Here is a 20,605-nt window from a genome sequence, read left to right as displayed (position 1 = left end):
AACCCTTCTCCCCAAAAGCTATATAGCAATTTTATATTAAGTTACAAGACTAAATATAGGAATGGACATTTTTTTATCTTGGTGATAGAGAAGGCTATTGTTTGGGGACTCACTCATTAAGAGCTGACCCAAGGAAAAGAAAGGGTAAAGAACTGAAAAAGAAAGGATAATTCGATGGAAAATGTGTCATTATTTCCAGGAGTTCAACCTAACACAACTGGTTTACGTATTACTCCTAGGACCAAAATTTAGTTCTTACTAGAAGGAATAATACAGAAAACTATTTAAATATGATTTGGTTACTTCAAGTGGTTTCCCCATTTTTTAGTCAAGTTTTTGGGTGTTTTGTTGTTGAGTTGCAGTTATTTCTATATTCTGGATATTAACCCCTTATCAAATATAGACACTTCCCCAAGGAAGATACACAAATGGCTAACAGGTATATGAAAAGTTGCTCAATATCACTAATAATTAGAGAAATGCAATTCAAAACTACAATGAGGTATCACTTCATACCCATTAGGATAGCCACTATCGCCACAAAAACAAAAAACAGCAACAGAAAATAAGTGATGGTGAGGATGTGGAGAAATTGTCATCTTTGTGCACTGTTAGTGGGACTGTAAAATGGTGTAGACATTATACTAAAACGGTATGGAGATTCCTCAAAGGATTAAAAATAGGAAAACCATATGATCCACCAATCCCACTTCTGGGTATATATCCCGAAGAGTTGAATGCAGGTTGTTGGAGAAACATTTGCAAATCCATGTTCATTATAGCATTATTCACAAAAGCCAAGAGGTGGAAGCAACCCAATGATGGATAAATAAAGAAAATGTGGCATATATATATATATATATATATATATATATATATATATATATATATACAATGGAATATTATCCATCCTTTAAAAAGAAGGAGGGCTTCCCTGGTGGCGCAGTGGTTGAGAGTCCGCCTGCCGATGCAGGGGACATGGGTTCGTGCCCCGGTCTGGGAGGATCCCACGTGCCGCGGAGCGGCTGAGCCCGTGAGCCATGGCCGCTGAGCCTGCGCATCCGGAGCCTGTGCTCCGCAGCCAAACGGGCCGCGGCAGTGGGAGGCACGCGTACCGCCAAAAAAAAAAAAACAAAAAGGTTAAGATGGGTTAAAACGGTCAATTTTCTGTTTTTTCTTCCTCTTCCCTCCTTTCCCTTTTCCTCTACTCAATCTGTCCCCAACTCAAAATATATTCACTGAATCAAGAAAATAGAGGAAAGAAGAATGAGTATCCTGCTCTTCTCTTCCTTTTATTTCCCCACTACGAGTACATCAGTTTTAGTTCAGAAACAATGAGGGAAAAGTTGGAGGGAAGTTCAATTCCAGCCTTCTAATTATGGGAATGAGACCATTTCTTTCAGTTCAGGCTCAAGATGGCAACTCTACCAGGCCATAGGCAAATATATCTAAGTACCCAAGATCTTCAAAACCAAGTGAGAAATTAACTTAGATAATAAGAACATTATTATACTCTCTAACATTCATAATTAATGTACTAGAACTGCCCTCAAATTAGAGAAGGCAAAAATAAGACATAACACACATATACACAAACTTTTTCTTTACTAACCAATGAAACAAAAAATAAGAAAACCTATCTCTTAAGTGAATACCTTATTCCATTAGGAAATACTTCATTCTACAATCTCTTTGAACTGGTTTTCCATCAACTTCATCCAGTTTTGTTTCTTCACTTCTGTTTGGGTGTAAAGTCCCGTAATAAACAATAAGAAAAATAATTCCAAGGAGAAGAGTAAGAGCTATAGTGATGCTGACAGGTATAAAATAGTCTGAATTAAAAACAGAGAGTGGGTAAGACCAGAACACAATCAATATCCCCAATGTGGCCAATACCCTTGCAACATAATAACAAGACATTGGACATTTGGTATTCTGTCCCTTAATATTAAAAAATGTAAAGACAAGAATGAATCCAACGACAATCCTGTACATGAATTCCATACTTATGGAAGCACAAAAATCAGTTTGTTCTTTAAATGCCCACAATATACCTAAAAACCAAAGAAATAACAACAGGAATAAAGCAATCTTAACATTTAAGAATAAAAGAAGCACAACACTCAACATCCAAGATAATAATGTAAACAACTTGTAAAAGAGATATACGAGTTTAGGACAGGGTCCATTAAGGAGGTTTTTATCAGGTAAGGATTTTCTTAAAGCTACTTGATAATCAACAGTCGACCAAGAAATAGCACAGCAAGAGACCATGATGGCTGCATCTACAAAACAAAAAAATTTTTAAGATATAGTTATAGGAATAATAATAGCAATATTAAATTACTATATGCCATACATGCTTCATCTGTATATACACACCCATAAACACATCAGGTACTTTATATACTCATCTCATTTAATCCTTTGAAATAGATATTAATATTCCTGTATTACATATGAGGGAATTAATGCTTAGAGAATATATATACATTTCTTGACCCAAGTCACACAGCCACCAAGTTTCAGAGAGATGAGATTTGAACTGAAATTTGCCTGATTCCAAAGTTGGTGTGCTTAACCACTACATCAGACTGCTTTATAAGATTGTGAATAAATTCACTGGACAAATTTTATTGAGCAACTGGTACAATGGAAACTGCATACTCTGGAAGTTCTCTAAGAGACTACAGTTATAGTCCTAGCTTTTCCAGTCTTTTTGGCTTTGACCTTGGGCATATACCTAATTCACTAGGAAATGACATCATGAGAGAGAAGAGGGCAGGAAGAAAGGAAGGGAGAGAGGTTAAACAGAAAATTTAATGTAAGTATGAGGTATCAACAGCTCAATTTCCCATATCTTTAAGATGATGGATCAAATGAACAAACACGATCTAAAACTTACAAATTTCTGTAGGTTTGGCACCTTTATCCCATTTTTTCCCCAACAAATAACAGAAAAGTAAGTTCATTACTACTTTGGAAAGGCATGTCATTAGCCCCACTCTCAAAGCTGGAGACTGAGATTAGCTCAAGATGGTAGAGTAGAAGGATGTGAACTCAAAGCTGGGGACTTATAAAACTGAAAGCAAAGATATTAGAGAATTAGAAGGAAATAATTTGGAGTAAAATAGAGAATGCTCATCATTCCCATTTAGCCTCACTGGAGGGCTATATATTAGGATAGGAAGGCAGAGTTAAGATAGATCCTCTAGTGAAGACGATTATAAGTGTCTTTGTCAACTCTCCTGGTTTTAGCATATACCACTCTGAACTGCAAAATTAGTTGGGCTTCTTTTCTTTCTTCTTTAATTCAAAAATATTTGAATTAAAACATCACTTTCCCCTAAATTTCCCTGTGATATCTTTTTTATAATTGGTTTTAATTTCTACCAAACCAGTACATATACATTGCTTTTGAAAGTTGGTAAGTGCTAAAGAACTTATAAGAAAATAGCAGTAGACTGCTCTACCCCTTCTCACCTCTTAGCCATGACCCTCAGAAAAAATTACTATCAACTCTTCTACCTTTACTTCTGACATGTATTGCCATATTTCTAAATAAAACACATATTGTGTTATTTCTTAATTTATCTACTTTAGACTCTGATTATTAATTTCCTACATGGGAAGGGGAAATTTTTGCACATGCACACATATATACACACCCTCCTTCCATTTTCCTCTCCCTCCTTCTACCCAAAAGAGTAACATCACAATTTTTGGTAAAATCAATATTCAGTGTTTACCCTATTATGACTACATAAGTACAGCCTCTTTGACTGCTCAGCCAAGTACTACATTCTGATCATATTTCCTTTCTTTTAAAACTTTTCATTGTTACTTACTTTGCTTAGTTTTTCATGACTCTTATCAGTATTTCTCAGCAAATTCTTCAAATTAATTAATTAAACTCCCCTATATACATCTATTAGGGTTTTTTTGTTTGTTTTTTGTTTTTTAATAATATGATCTTCTGCTTAAAGGTGGCTGCTGTCAAGGTTTGCTTCCTGTCTTCCCAGAACTTCCCTTCACCTCTCTTCAGTGCTGACTTCCTGTTTCCTGTTCCAATATTTCCTTCTTGCTTCGTTCTCACGGTTTGATCAAGCATTCTCCAGACATTCCTGAGAAAAGTTGTACCTAAGCTAAACTTTTGAGACCATGTATGTCTCAAAATGTCTTTGTTCTACCTTCATGTTTGATACACAGTTTCAACAGAAATAGAATTCAAAGTTTAAAAATGTTTTCCATTGAAACTTTGAAGTCATTGATCTATTAAATTCTAATCTCAAGTGTTATGGTTAAGAATTTCAAAGCCATTCAATTTCCCTATCCTTAAATGATCTTTATTTTCTCTCAAATCTTCTAGAATCTTATCTTCACCTTTGCGTCTCTGAAATGTTATAATGATGGACTTGGTATGGGCCGTTTTTATCAACCTTCCAATCTAGTAACCCACATCCTTCGGAGATATGCTGTTTTTATTCTTTGATGGCTTCCCTAGAAATCACAGCATGCATATTAAACATATCAAAGTTTAAAGTTAATCAGTATTTTTACCTCACAGGTTGATCATGAAGGTAGTGAAGCTTAAATTTCAGGGACCTACACTTGCCCAGACTCCTTCCAAGCCTGGCAAAGCCCTGGCAATGTGTTCACTTTGTCATATATATTTTATAAAAGTTGGAAAAATAAGGTATTTTCATTGCAGTTGCTAAAATTCCCTGTCTCTTACGTTTCCTCTCTCACATTTTCCCTAGGTGCACTGAAGCAAGCTGTGGTCATTTTGGGGATCTGGCTAAAGGGAAATTGAGTTGAGAACAGTTTAGGCTTAGGGGGATATGTTTACAAGATTTGCTTGAATAATTATGATTAGTAAGTAACAGATCTAGGATTCTCAAGTAGTTTGCCTGATCTTAACACTTCACTATCTTGCTGTCAACAGGCCTTTGATTCCTTAATATTAAGGCATGATGGTCTATCCTCATCCAGCTGGCACTATTAGTTTCACGTTATTTCCCATTTCCCACTTACCTACCTGTTTCCAATATTTTTTCTCATTTTGCTAATCTAATCTGTACATTATACTCTATCCAAAAGGAATTCCTTGTCTTTGCCAAACCACGCCTTTGCTTATGCGTTTCTCCCGATATGAAATGACCTTGCCCAATCACATCTATACAGATTCTTATTAATTTCTTCTGATTTGACATTATTGACACCAGTAAAGAAAACAAAAGACTCCCACTATTCACTAAAGGACACATTGACAATAAACAAGTGTTGTCAATTCAAACAGTATTTAAAATTAGTTACTTCATCAAAAAAAATCTTGATATACTCTGATCTTATACCACATTATTGAAGACATTGGTAGAGTTGTCCCCAAATGTGACAACAATCAAAAAATATACTTATAATATTATGAATACTTTGTGAAGTTGAAACTTCTCTAAATTAAAAATAAACAAAAAACTAATTTCTATTAACTATGCTAGAAAAAAAGATTGAATTTTTCTTTTCTCTCTGTGGAAATTATATCATAAAATCATTATCAAATCAAAACCCAATCAGAGTACACAGCCAAAAAAATTAGATAGAAGAGTATTAAAATAATAAAAATATATTACTTTTCTTTCTCTTGTGAAATTTGTGGTATTGGTCAGCTTTCTTATCCCTGTAATTTACTGTTCTTTATTTTCTTTTTTAAAAAATGCTTACTTTCATGTCTTTTATGAATTGAACTGTATTCTTCCAAAATTCATATGTTAAAGCCCTAACCCCCAATGTGACTATACTTTGAGATAGGGTCTTTAGGGAGATAATTAAGGTTAAGCAAGTTCATAAAGGTGGGGCCCAAATCTAATAGGACCGGTATCCTTGTAGGAATAGAAAGAGATACCAGAGATCTCTCTTTCTCTCCATACACAGAGGAAAGACATGTGAGGACACAGCAAGAAGGTGGCCATCTGCAACCCAAAGAGAGTCCTCACCAGAAACCAACCCTACTGGCACCTTGATTTTGGATTTCTAGTCTCCAGAACTGTAAGAAAATATATTTCTGTTGGTTAAGCTGCCCAGTCTATAGTATTCTGTTACGGCAGCCCAAGCACACTAACATAATTCTGTTTTCCTAATATTACATTCTTCTTTTCAAAAATAGGGTCTAATTGTTTTTGTTTTACACGCGGATCCACTTTTGCTTTACCTTTCTCCTGAACTATACAAGGAATTTAAAACAGTTTAACTCCATCCATCTTCCACCTGACTTTCATGCTACTGCTTGTCTTCATTCTATCTTTTTCTTAGCCACATAGCATTATTTCTGTTTATGCAGTCAAGTTTCATTTAGAGGTAGGTAACTTCACTTTTACCCTGAGGAGGGTGACTTTTGGAGTGCCAGTTTTACGGATTAGGATTTTCTACCAGATGTCCCTCCCTTGTGAAGACCCTGAGTTTTGTCTCCAGTCCTCCACACCCTGGGAAGCCATCAAAACTGAATCTGCTTGTTTATAAGGTTCAGTAAAAACCCTCAGGGCATAAAGCCTTCACAGTCCTACTCAACCCTGCTGCATTCCCACTTTCATGCATATTTTTGCCTGTTGTATCAGATTGTTTTAAGCTTTTATGAAGACTTTTGAAAATACTTAACCAATTGTTTTAGATAATTTCAGGGGGAGAGTTGATTCAAATAATCTAGCCTTTTAGTGGTGGTGGAACTGATTTGAATAACCCAAGTTTTCTAACTGCTTTCCATCTCCTAAATATTTGTTGACATTTCTAATCTGCTATTCTACTCTGCATTCTCTTTGTCCTTATGGGTTTATACCGTTTTTACTTGTTACTCTCCTCTTTAGCATGATTTCAGAAGGAACAAAGATAAAAGAATTTGTTCAGTCTTCTGAAGTAGTTCTATATATAAACTGATTTTTTTTACATTTTGAATTATTCTTCCTGATTATCAAAACAATACATGGTTATTACTGTAGAAAATTTGGAAATTCAGAAAAGTATAAGGAAGATGAAATAGATAAAATCATTCACAATCCCACCACACAGAAGCAGCCACAGTTAACATCAGTAGATCTACCATAATACAGGTTGTAAACTCTATATGCTGAACTTTAGCTTTCAGGGACTAATAAATCCCAACCCACAAATTCTTTGCATCACAAGGAAAAAGAGGTCTCATACACAGTAGGTTCATTTCAGTGGTGCACTAACAATCAAAGTAAAGGTAAAAATATTAGAAGGGACTACAATCTAGAGGTTTGTGGGAAACTGGGACCAAGAAGACTGTTTGGGGAAATGAAGTGTTCTCACAGGTGAGTCTAGCATAGAGGGAACTCCAGGGGAGAGGACAATCTGTTACTCTGAGGTGAATCCAAGTCTGCATGGAATCCTAGTCACTAATGAAAACTGGGACTATTTTTAGCAAATAAATAGTTCTTTTAACATCTCAAATTAAACACCTATTAAAAGATTTTCTTAATGGAAATACCAAATTGTCCTTTAAAAATGTACATTTAACCCTAATGAGGAAATCTGCTATAAAAGAGCAACATATCAACCGATTTGCAAAACTTTCATTAGTTTTGTAGCACTTGCACTTTCACCCAATGATTGCGATTCTGGAATTTACCCTATGGCTAAACTTCACACATGCAAAAGAATGCATGCATAAGACTATTCACTGCAGCTTTTTTGCAACAGTAAAATATTAGAAACAACCTATATTAACATAAAGAGGGAGCCTGTTAAATAATTCATGATACATCCATAATTTGTAATACTATGCTGATAAGAAAAATAAATGAGGGCGCTTTTTCTGTACTGATATGTTTAGATCTCCAAGATATGTTAAGTGCAAAAAACAAAGGTGGCTTTTATGCTACCATTTCTATAAAAAAGAGAGAGAGAGAGAGAGAGAAGGAAAGAGAAAGATAGGCTTTTACATTTTTTTTCTGAAAGAATCATCAGAAAGCTGACAATAATAGTTTGTTTTACTACTGAATGTAAAATAGTTGGCTGGTGGGAAGCAGCAGCATAGCACAGGGAGATTAGCTGGGTGCTTTGCGATGACCTACAGGGGGTGGGATAGGGAGGATGGGAGGGAGGCTCAAGAGGGAGGGGATATGGGGCCATGTGTATACATATGGCTGATTCACTTTGTTGTGCAACAGAAACTAACAGTATTGTGAAGCAATTATACTCCAATAAAGATCTGTTAAAAAGATAAAAATAAATAAAATGTTCAAAAAAATAGTTTGTTTTCTGGGCAGACAAAGGAAGGGAAAGGAAGAAGGGGGAGGGAGACAGTATACCTTTATATACCTCAAAGTATCTTTGAACCATGTACTTCTTTTTCAAAAAAAAAATACATAATTCTAAAAAGAAAAACAATAAAAATAATTCTAAAACCTGCCAAAGAGTTACACAGTTGACATAAAATATCAGTGGCATCCATCTAACACAGGCTATTAAGACCTACACTGAGTGAAATTTTCTTGACCATGTTCCAGAAGGATGTAGAGCTGAAGAGCAAGTTGTGGGCAGCCTTCCAGGTAGGTCTCAAATAGCCTGAGCATGCTCAAGTCTGTCACCCTGTCTATAACTTCTTTATGAGGATCGATTTGTTCTTCCACGAAGTTATCCGTTTTGCTGGTGTACTTGAAAGCCACATGATAACCCTTTTTCAAGGCAAACCAATACCTGTAAAGTAAACATGAATATTTATCTTCAGTAATAGATTCTTTATAACATGTGTGTTAATTTACATAATAATTTTGGGAAAAAAGCAACATGTGTTTAAGAATAGAATTTTCCCACAAACTTTCTCTACTACAAATTTCTCTCAACTATGTAAATATTTCATTGTAGCTTTATTGAGGTTTAAGACGCCACAATTTTTATTGCATGTCTGATGTGCCAGTGTGTGCTAGCACTGTTAAGCATACATGATCTTCTTTCATCTTCACAGTTATTATGAGAGATGAGTAGGTATTATTCCCAAATCACAGACAGGAAAAGTTAGGCTGAGAACAGTAGAGTGATTTGCTGAAAGTTACGCAGAGAGTAAGGGGCAGACCTAAAGTCCAAACCTATATCTTATCATTCCTAGTCTTAACCACTATTTTCTGAAAGACAAACTGCAATTTCCACTTCATGCAATTTATCTTAACTAAAAGACAAATACATGCCCTTATGATAATGTCAAGGTTGAAGATGAGATTCAATCTCCTTTCAGTTTAATCTAGCAAATAATTACTGTTGACCCTTGAACACGTGGAGTTAGGGATGCCAACCCTCTGCAGTCAAAAAATCCACACATAATTGATAGCTGGCCCTTTGTATCCTCAGTTCCACATCCGTGGATTCAACCAACCTCAGATCGTGTAGTACTGTAGTCTTTACTACTGAAAGAAATCCGCATATAAGTGGACCCACACAGCTCAAACCCATGTTGTTCAAGGGTCAGCTGTACTCCATAATCTACAAGGTGCTAGGCTCTGTGACCATTACCACCCTGGAAAACATAAAATTTCAAAGTCTCCTAAAACATCCTTGCTCAGGCTCTTCTTTACAAAGAATTTTTAAATGAACATGACTTATCATCATCCAAGTAAAATTAATAACAAAAATAACTGAAACACTTATTTCAAAAATATCTGAGGCTAGCAATAAGACAACCAGGATTCTAGCCCAAAGCTTATCAAAACTCTTTATCTACACCTCAGTTTCCCCATATATAAAATGAGGGCAGTGATATATATCCTGTTTCAACTTGCTCCTTCTGTCAATGTTTCCCATTTCAGTAAATGGCACTAACATGCACCATGTTGCTCAGACCAAAAATGTGGGAATAATTTCCAACTTCTTTCTTTTTCTCATACCCTATAAAACTTCCTCAGCAGGTTCTGTTGGTTCTTAGCTCTAACTTCAAATATATCCAGATCTAAACACATCTTATCACTTCCACTACCTCCATCCTAGTTTCAGCAGCCAATATCTCTGGCCTGGATTACTTTGATAGCCTCATAATTGGTCTCTCTGATTCTACTCCTGCTTCCTATACATCCTATTCTCTACACAGCATCTAGATTGAACCTGTTAACCATAATTTAGATGTTATCCCTCCACTCGAAATGTTCCAATGATTTCCATCATACTTAGAATAAAACACAAAGTCTTTACCCCATCTTACAAAGCCCTCCATAATCTGCCTTTCCCTCTAATTTTCCCACAATTTCAGTGTACCTTTCTTACTGTTTTTCCCAAGTTAAAGGCCTTTGTCTTTGCTACTCCCTCTTCCTGGAACTCTCCTAAACCCCAGAGATTTTGCAAGTTTACTCCTTAACTTCATTCAGGTCTCTATTCAAATACCAGTTCCTCACAGAGGTCTTTCCAGATCACACCATCCATCACATTCTATCTCTTTATCCTACATCATTTTTCTTTATCATCACTTGACACATTTTTGCTTATCTGTACCTTCTCACAAGAATGAAATCTGCATGAAAGCCGGGACTTCGTTTTGTTCACTGCTATATCCTGAGAAACTAAAATAGTACCGGTACATAGCTGCTCTAAGAAAATATTTACTGAATGAATGAATAAATGAGAGCTCATGACAATCTTTCCATAAAGATAAAGAGACAGTAGATATGAAAGGACTTTGGAAAGTTGAAAGTAAAACACAAATATAAGATATTCTCATTTTAAACAAGATGTATACATATATGGGTATGCAAAGATTCTTCACCTAGCAAATAAAAGTATATTTTTACCATCACAGTTTTAGAATAACATGGTCCATTATATTCAATGTGGACTAGATGCCAGGGTAGAATGTCTGCAAAAATGATGAAGACATGACCTCCACTTTCAATGACCTTACAACCTAATAGGAAGGTCAAGCCTATAAACTGCTAGCTGCAATACAAGGGAGAAGAAATAACCACTCAACAGAAATGTAAATACTATGTTGTAAAAGTATAGGGAAAAAAATGATTAACACTGTCTAGGATTTATAGGTGAGATTTATAAGTGAATTTATGTTTGAGCCTTTTCTGGGTATCTGGCACAATAGGGAGTTCCTGTATGTATATTATGTAAGACTGATATGTAATACAGTATGTTCTTAAAGGTATCTATCCTTTTAAAGCAGGAGGATAGATACTGCTAATTGAAAAACTTGAAAAATTCACAAATATTAACAAGTACATGCCTAGAACAAAATCAGTACAGACACATAGAGTGAGAAAGCCACTAGAGTACAGTGATGAAGTGTACAGACTCTAAAAAAGCCGGGACGCTTGGATTCAAATCCTTGCTCCATCACTTCCTAGTGATGCCTCAGTTTCCTCATCTGAAAAAGGGGGTAATCATCATATCTACCTCATTGGGTTGATATGAGGATTAAAGGAGTTAATACATGTAAAATGTTTAGACCAGTAACTGGCACATGTTAAGTGGTATATCAGGGCCTGTTAAACAAACAACAACAAAAGAAAGATGGAGCTGTTTACAGATGTGCACATTAATATTTCCAGTGACTTTAGAGAGGAATATTTTCCAATTTTGTAGCAATTAATAGCAAACCTATACAAAGTTCTGCTTATCTGAGGATAATTTCATGAGAAGGGGAGTATGAATATAATTTTTTAATCAATAGGATATTGTTTCAGTTTTATGGGAGAAATGATGAAGAGGCCAAAGAAAAAGAAACAGAAGGAGCTTTCTTAGCATATCTTATCACAATGTATTCTTTTATTTGAGATAAAGAGGAAACAGCTTCCAGTGATGAGAGATTCCCTTGTATCAAGCTCATCTTCCTACTGATGACAATGATAAATTACAGACAAAATATTAAAGAAAACAAGGCACTAAAGAGCAACCAAAAGTAGAAAGAAGGATGAGGGCACTTAACCCTTGAAAGAAGGGAACCACACTGCATGAGATGCATTTATCTGGCTTTTCCTCTACCAGCATCCCACAGTCCAAATGGCAAAAAGTAGATACAGCTCAAGCAGAAAGTCGAATTATTACTGGCTCAAAGAGTGAGAGAACTAAGGTTGAATCTGCCAGAGTGGTTAGAAATTAAGAGGGATCCTAGAAAAGAGGGAGCCACAGAGTAAAAAACCTCCCAAATCTGCATATACCCTCCTTAAATCCTTGGCCAACCCCTTACTATGTATATCTAGGGTGAGGCTCCAAGGAACTGAGGAAAAATGGCAAGAATGAGCAGAGATTTTGGCAGCTATCTACCACAGGGAAGAGTTTGGAGTTTAAGTTCCACCAAACTGGAGGGGCTTGGTAAATACTTCAAGCATCCCACTGAAACGCCAAAAGGGTGATACGTTAGGAGTAATGACCATACTTCAGGTCTGTAAGACTTCCCCTAGGACTAAGAACAAAAGCAAAATAGACCTTCCCTAGCAAAGCCTAAACCAAGCCTCTGTATCACGTCAAGGTAATTTGCCAATAATTTAACTATCTGCTTTCTCTTCAACGGAAGATAACAGAAACCAGAGTCTCTACAAGGTATCAATCACAATGTCCACTATACAATAAAAAATTAAATGATATGCAAATTTAGAGGAAAATGTAACTTACGCTAAAGAGCATAATCAGTTAATAGAAACATAGCCACAGATGACCCAGATATTGAAATTAGCAAACAAAACACAGAGAGAAAAAATTAGTGAAAAAAATTAACAGAACCTCAATAACAAAGGTGTAATTGAAGTTCCAAAAGAAACAGAGAGAGAGAATGGGGCAGGAAAAAAAAAAACTTGACAACATACTGGCGAAAAATATTTTCCAAATTTGATCAAAAACAACATAAAGCTCAACGAACCCAAACAGAAAAAATAAAAACAAAACAATATGTTGGCCCAGAAGACAACTATATCAATAATTACAGTAATATATGAAATGTAAATGGATTAAAAGTTTCAATAAAAGATTGTCAAACTGGATAAAAAAATCAAGATTCAACTCTATATGATTTGGAAGAGACTCTCTTTAAACATAAAGACACAGATAGTTTGAGGGACTTCCCTGGTGGCACAGTAGTTAAGAACCTGCCTGACAATGCAAGGGCCACGGGTTCAAGGCCTGGTAGGGGAAGATCCCACATGCCGCGGAGCAACTAAGCCCATGTGTCACAACTACTGAGACTACACTTTAGAGCCTGCGAGCTGCAACTACTGAGCCCATATGCCACAAATACTGAAGCTCACGCACCTAGAGCCCATGCTCCACAACAAAGACAAGCCACAGCAATGAGGAGCCCGCGCACTGCAACAAAGAGTAGCCCCCACTTACCGCAACTAGAGAAAGCCTGCGCGCAGCAACGAAGACCCAACGCAGCCAAAAATAAATAATAAAATAAAATTTAAAAACAAAAAAGACACAAATAGTTTGAAAGGAAATCACAAAAAAATAGTTAGTATGGCTATATTAGTATCCCAGACAAAATAGATTTCAAATCAAGGAGTATTAACAGAGATAAAGAGTCATGTCATAATGATATAAGAATCAATTTTTCAAGAAGACATCTGAATGTACCTGATAATAGCATTTGAAGATACACGAAGCAAAAATTGTCAAAGTACAAGGAGAAAAAGATAAGTCCACAATATTAGAGTGTTTTAACACTCATCTCTCAGTAATTGAAAGAAAAGGTAGGCCAAAAGAAAAAAATCAGTAAGAATATAGCAGATTTTAATAATATGTTTAATAATAATACGTTTTATAATAATGTTTAATAATATGTTGATACATACTGCCCTAATTTATACATTTATAGAACACTACACTCAACAAGAGCAATTTACAAATTCTTTTCAAATGCACATGGAATATTCACCAAGTTAGACTATATGTTGGGCCATAAAACAAATCAATAAATGTAAAAAGACTATAATCACACAAATTATGTTGTCTGATCAAAACAACATTTAATGAGAAATCAACAACAATAAGATACCTCGGAAAATCCTCAAATATTTAGAGATTTAAGTAAAGGGCCCAGATCCTCAAGTTTCATAAATATTGCACCCTAGGAAATTTGAACATTACCAGATGACCTCTCTCTAAAGCATTTTAAATAGAAGAATAGGTAAGAAAAAATGTTCAACTATTTAATGCCCATTTAAGAAACTCCATAAAGAAGGGCCCAGGGACCTGCGGAAGGAAGGAGACTCATCTCCATTGTACTTTCTTTCACACGATTTGAACTTTTTTTACCAGTTATTTTAAAAGAGCAACAATAACTTCCATATTTTAAATAATACAAATGCCTTTCATATACCCATCAAAGGAAAAGTCTCCTTTGGCAAGGAGAAAGGTTTTATCACAAATAGTACATAAAATGGAAATACAGAAGTGTCATCTAATTTATATTCTGGAAAATGAAATGTTCTACTCCACAGACCCCTGAGCAGTGAGAACATACTTAGTAGCAACAGGCACTTACACCTAATAAATAATTCATGCTGACATTCCTTGTCTTTCATCTACCAACACAAACTCAATTTATCTATTCTGTCGGGAAGTGAATCTGTAGTTCAGTAAATCTCAGGTTTTTCCATACTTAGTTTAGACAGACCCTTGGATAATTTTCCCATTTTTATGAACTTATGTTTTAAATTAATTATGTTTTAATTTGTGCTCATTTCTCACTATTCATCTCAGTATTCTGCCACTTCCTGCACTAAGAAAATACAAAGAAAAAGAAAAACAAAAAGAGGGAAGTGTCTGTTTATCAAGAATCTGTTTATCACTAATAGCAAACCTAATTCAATTTTTCCTTTTCTTCTTTTTTTGTTTGAATAGGCAAAATATTCAAATAATTCAAACATTTTTTTAAAAGTTATTTGCTGAAAAAACTCCATGCCACTCCTATGACCTAACTACCCAGTTTTCACCCTCCCCTATGACCATGAGAATTCACAGTTACTACTTTCATGTGTACCCTTCTAGAGTTTCTTTATGCATATACAAGCAAGCATAAGTATATATGCCTTTTCACCACTTTGTTTTACACAGACTGTAGCATATCATACCTGCTGTCTGCACCTTGTCTTTTCACTTAAAAGTACATATTGGAGATCTTTCCATTTCAGTACATAAACTACTTTATCATTCTTTGTAATAGCTATGTAGTGTGCCATTGCATAGGTATACCATAAACTCTACCAACAGACATTTCAATTGTTTCTAATATTTTGCTGTTACAAAGAATACTACAATTGAAAAGCTGTGCATATATCATTTTACATGTCTGCAAGTATGATAAATTCCCAGAAGAGGAACCTCTGGCCTAAAGGTATGTGTATTTGAAATATGGTCAAACTGCCCTCCACAGGGATGGTGGGCAATCCATACTCCCATAACCAATCCATACTCCCATCAACAAAGTATAAGAATACCTGTTTTCCCATGCCTTACCAAGAGAGCGTATTATCATTTGGATTTTTGCAAGTCTGGTAGGTGAAGAATATCTCAGCGAAGTTTTAATTGGCAATTTTAAAATTATGAACAAGGCTTAGCATCCTTCAGACAACTTAAGAGCCATTTGCATTTCCTCTTCTCTGAACTATCCTCACTGTTTTCCCATGTTTCAATTGGATGGATGACCTTTTTCTTTTTGACTTCAGAAGCTCTTTAAATACTAAAAGTCTAGCCCTTTTTCTATTCAAAATTGCAAATATTTTCTCCTGTTAAAGCTGTTTTCCTTTTTGCTTTGCTTTTGTTTGTTTGGGAGATTTTTGCTTTTTTTAATTAGCATGCATTTTTTATTATCAAATCTATAATTTTTATAGCTTAGGGATTTTAAGTTATGGTTAGAAAGGCTTTCCCCATTTCAAGGCTATAAAGGAATTTTCCCATGTTTTCTTATAATATAAGTATTTTTACATTAAATATTTGATTCATTTGAAATTTATCCTGGTGTCTGGTATTTTACCTAGATGTATAGTCCATAACATGCAATCTGAAATTATCCCAACTCTAAAGTGAATCAAAACCGTTACTGTTCTTATGCTGCATATACTGGCCATTGCTTCCTCTTACTTCCATTCTGGTCAATTTCTACAATCTGTGGTCTGTCCACTTGAATGGCAAACAGGGGAAAAAACTATTTTCTTGTCCTTGTGGTTTGGGATTTAGTGTTGGGGGTTGGGGAGGGGTGGGGTGCCTAGTGCTGCTCCAGAAACAAAACTTTGCCAGTTTATCCTTTCAGATTTTCTTCTGGTTAGGAGGAGTTAGAGCACATGTTCTGTCATATCAAAGACTGGGAAGCTGAAGACATAAACTACAACATTTTAAAACTCTCCCAATACTGTACTCATCTCTATGTTTCTATCAATATACTTCTAAAGATTTCACCTTTATCACAGAACAGGCTAAACTCTTTTCAAGATTACGTGCCATGTTAGAGCATGGGCTAACCCTGAACTTTGTGTGAAGGTCGAGTTATAATTCACATATTTTTTTCCAAATGGCTACCTACTTGTCCCCACATCCCTAACTACTAAGCAAAGAAATCAGTAAGAATGAAGAATCTCTGTATGTACAAGGGAACTCCCATAAGACTATCAGCTGACTTTTCCACAGAAATTTTGCAGGCCAGAGGGAGTGGCACCATACAGCCAAAGTGATGAAAGGAAAAAACCTACAAGCAAGAATACTCTACCCAGCAAGGATATCATTCAGATTTGAAGGAGAAATATAAAGTTTTACAGACAAGCAAAAGCTAAAAGAGTTCAGAACCACTAAACCAGCTTTACAAGAAACGTTAAAGGAACTTCTCTAAGGAAAAGAGACCACAACTAGAAATATGAAAATTATGAAAGGAAAAATCTCATTGGTAAAGGCAAATATACAGTAAAGGTAGTAGATCAACCACTCATAAAGCTAGTAGGAAGGTTAAAAGATAAAAGTAGTAAAATCATCTATATTCACAATAAGTAGTTAAGGGATACACAAAACAGAAAGATGTAAAATATGATGTCAAAACAGTAAACATGGGTGGTAGGAAGCAAAAATGCACGGTTGTTAGAAAGTGCTTGAACTTAAACCATCATCACCTTAAAATAATCACTTATCAGTATAATGATCAGATTGTTATACATGAACCTCATGGTAATAACTAACCAAATATCTATAATAGATATACACACAAAAGAAGAGAAAGAAACCCAAACATAACACTAAAGATAGTCATCAAATCACAAGGGAAGAGAGCAAAAGAAGAAGAAAGAAACCAAAAAGAACTACAAAACAACCCCCAAACAGTTAACAAAATGGCAATAAGACATATCTAACAATAATTACTTTAAATATAAATGGACTGAATGCTCCAGTCAAAAGACATAGACTGGCTGAAAGGACACAAAAACAAGACCTGTATATATGCTGCCTACACGAGACTCACTTCAGATCTAAAGACATACAGACTGAAAGAGAGAGTATAGGAAAAGGTATTCCATGCAAATGTAAATCGTAAGAAAGCTGGGGTAGCAATACTTATATCAGACAAGATAGACTTTAAAACAAAGACTGTAACAAGAGGCAAAAAAGGACTTACATAATGATAAGGGGATCAATCAAAGAAGAAGATATAACAATATGGGTATACATATGTACCCAACATAGGAACACCTAAATACATAAAGCAAATATTAACAAACATAAAGAGAGAAATTGACAGTAACACAACAATAGTAGGAGACTTTAACAACCCACTTACATCGGTGGAGAGATATAAGATCCAGACAGAAAATCAGTAAGGAAACACTGGGTTTAAATGACATTAAACCTGATGGACTTAACAGATTATATATAGAACATGCCATCCAAAAGCAGCAAGATATACATTCTTTTCAAGTGCACATGGAACATTCTCCAGGATAGATCACATGACAAGCCACAAAACAAGTCTCAATAAATTTAAGAATACTGAAATTATATCAAGCATCTGTTCTGACCACAATGGCATGAGACTAGAAATCAACTATGAGAAAAGAATGCAAAAAACAAAAACAATATGCTACTAATCAATCAACGGATCACTGACAAAATCAAAGAGGAACAAAAAATACCTGGAGACAAATGAACATGAAAACACAATGATCTGTGGAACACAGCAAAAGCAGTTCTATGAGGTAAGTTTATAGTGATACAAGCTTACCTCAGAAAACAAGAAAAATTTCAAATCAACAATCTAACATGTAACAGTCATGTTAGATACAGCAAGAAGGTCTACCTTAAATTTGTTTGGAGTCCCAGAAGGAAAAGAGACAGAAATATGGTAAAGAAAATGTTAGAAAAGATAATGGCTGAGAATTGTGCAGAATTCATGGAAGATAATAATCTATAGTATCAAGAGAACCAGCAAATCCCCAGCAGGAGAAATAAAAGTAAATGTATACCTGGATATATCACAAACTTTAGAAACCCAAAGATAAAGAGAAAAATCATAAGAGCAGCCAGAGGGAAAAAAAGAAGACAAAATACTTTTAAAGAGCAACAGTAAGATTGACATTTAACTCTTCAATAGTGACAATGGAAACAAAAAGATGAGAGAATATAATATACAGAGAGAAAATAACTACTCATCTAGAATTCTACTGCCACTAAAATCCTTCTCAGGAAAGATGACTATTAAAATGGCCCGGGGCTTCCCTGGTGGCGCAGTGGTTGGGAGTCCGCCTGCCGATGCGGGGGACACGGGTTCGTGCCCTGGTCCGGGAAGATCCCACATGCCGCGGAGCGGCTGAGACTGTGAGCCATGGCCGCTGAGCCTGAGCATCCAGAGCCTGTGCTCCACCAACGGGAGAGGCCACAACAGTGAGAGGCCCACGTACCGCAAAAAAAAAAAAAAAAAAAAAAAAAATGGCCCAACTTCAGGCCTTCCCTGGTGGCGCAGTGGTTGAGAGTCTGCCTGCCGATGCAGGGGACACGGGTTTGTGCCCTGGTCCAGGAAGATCCCACATGCCGCGGAGAGGCTGGGCCCGTGAGCCATGGCCACTGAGCCTGCGCGTCCGGAGCCTGTGCTCCGCAACGGGAGAGACCACAACAGTGAGAGGCCCACGTACCACAAAAAAAAAAAAAAAAAATGGCCCAACTTCAAAACCTAACTGTAGCAAAATAATACGTTATCCTCTTAATATGTCTTTTTTTTTTTTTACACCAGTCTTTAAACTTTTATTTCACACCATGCAAGGTCAATTATAACATTAAAAAGTGACAACAGCTATAAGCTGCAATTTTACATTTATACATTGTAAATGTCCATTTTCAAAAGCTGAATTACCATGTTGCCATAACAGCTAGGCTTCAATTCAACTATTTATACAGATAAAATTTACTATGAAAAACAATGATTTTATATCTGTCTTTAATTCTTCTCTTTACCTTTAATATATATATCACTTTGAACAGAATTAAATCTCTTAAGATAATGAAGAAAAGGTCATATGAAATTAGGTATATGGAGAATCACAGAATTCTCAAGGCTTATTTAGATTCTATTTTCTTTAACCAGAAAACAGGCTTTAAACAACATGATTCTTAAGGTTGTTTTTAGTTCTGTGGATGATTCTGTACCAAGCTAACCACATGGTTACTGCGTTATTGCAGTAAAAATTTCACTTCATTAACTCAATGGTACAATTAACTTAAAAAATTAAGTGCTCTATCAGAGTTGCAAGTGAAAGGCTATATTTACATAATCAGTCTTAAAATATAAAATAGATGAGAAAAGATTCACAAGACATAGAAATGAGTCCTTTTCCTTCTCATAAAAAAGTAATAACATATTAGAAAAAGTAACTTAATTAGGTAAATTAAAAGATTATGTTAATGAACCTGGAAAATTCTGGGAGTTCAATGACTCACACAAGCACTGCTAGTGAGAAGCAAGTAACCCTTGTGCTACATGCAAATAGGGAACCTTTGTACATTTGACTACCCAGATACAGAAAGGTAGCTTCTGTCTGAATAAAAGAATAATAGTGTTAATGATCAAAAGTATATGCTCACCTTGTAAAAACTCCTCCTTGCAAGCAATGAAGTAGAAGAAAACAATGCTGACTTTCTTGGCCTGATTCCTTTAGATCGTCCTTGAACCAAGAATAACTAAAACACTGGACCACAAGTGTTCCAAAGAGCATAAAGCTCACTGTTAAAATACCGAAAACATACTGTCCCTCATAGAAAAACCTGACAGACACCCAGATATCCACAATTAAATCAGTTACATAGATTATAATGCCAAGAACCGACATCATAAAATTTAACTTAGTATATTTCATTATGAATCACTATATCTCTTGGTTATGTACCTCCTTCTCTCACACAAAAAGAAAGAAAAAGAACAAATATTAGTGCATCCTTTCGTGTAGCACTGAATTTTAATTTCTACTCCCTAAATCTATTTAAAAGAAAGAATAAATATTATGAAATTGGAACACTAAAACCAAAGTGACTAATTTTAACTTTCTTTTCTAAACCTCTAATCCAGTTGTTACAAGGCTTTATTCAATCTTCTGTCTCACAGTGTTCTTCATTACAGCTGCCAACACCTAAAATGAAA

The 20,605-nt window shown here is 35.5% G+C and overlaps 1 protein-coding gene across 1 annotated transcript; it reads right to left on the bottom strand.

Annotated features, from left to right (window-relative positions):
• Window positions 1–1,656: 1,656 nt before the first annotated feature.
• XKR9 (XK related 9) lies at window positions 1,657–20,324 on the bottom strand. Its single transcript, XM_065895693.1, has 3 exons — window positions 20,053–20,324; window positions 8,492–8,712; window positions 1,657–2,285 (listed from the first exon to the last, which is right to left on the bottom strand). Exons 1-3 carry the CDS (start codon window positions 20,322–20,324, stop codon window positions 1,657–1,659), a joined length of 1,122 nt encoding a protein of 373 aa, XP_065751765.1.
• Window positions 20,325–20,605: the final 281 nt, after the last annotated feature.

Source organism: Phocoena phocoena, chromosome 17 (assembly GCF_963924675.1).
Source record: "Phocoena phocoena chromosome 17, mPhoPho1.1, whole genome shotgun sequence".
Lineage (NCBI taxonomy): Eukaryota > Metazoa > Chordata > Mammalia > Artiodactyla > Phocoenidae > Phocoena > Phocoena phocoena.
This window is presented reverse-complemented; position numbering and strand designations above follow the sequence as displayed.

What these genes read in the sequence shown, in the direction of transcription:
- XKR9 (XM_065895693.1), bottom strand. Translation starts at nt 20,324, where the DNA reads ATGAAATATACTAAGTTAAATTTTATGATGTCGGTTCTTGGCATTATA. An exon ending in CAAGGAGGAGTTTTTACAAG is followed by an intron (nt 8,713 to 20,052) that starts GTGAGCATATAC and finishes TTTACTTTACAG; the next exon opens with GTATTGGTTTGCCTTGAAAA. An exon ending in TCAAGAAAATTTCACTCAGT is followed by an intron (nt 2,286 to 8,491) that starts GTAGGTCTTAAT and finishes TTTGTTTTGTAG; the next exon opens with ATGCAGCCATCATGGTCTCT.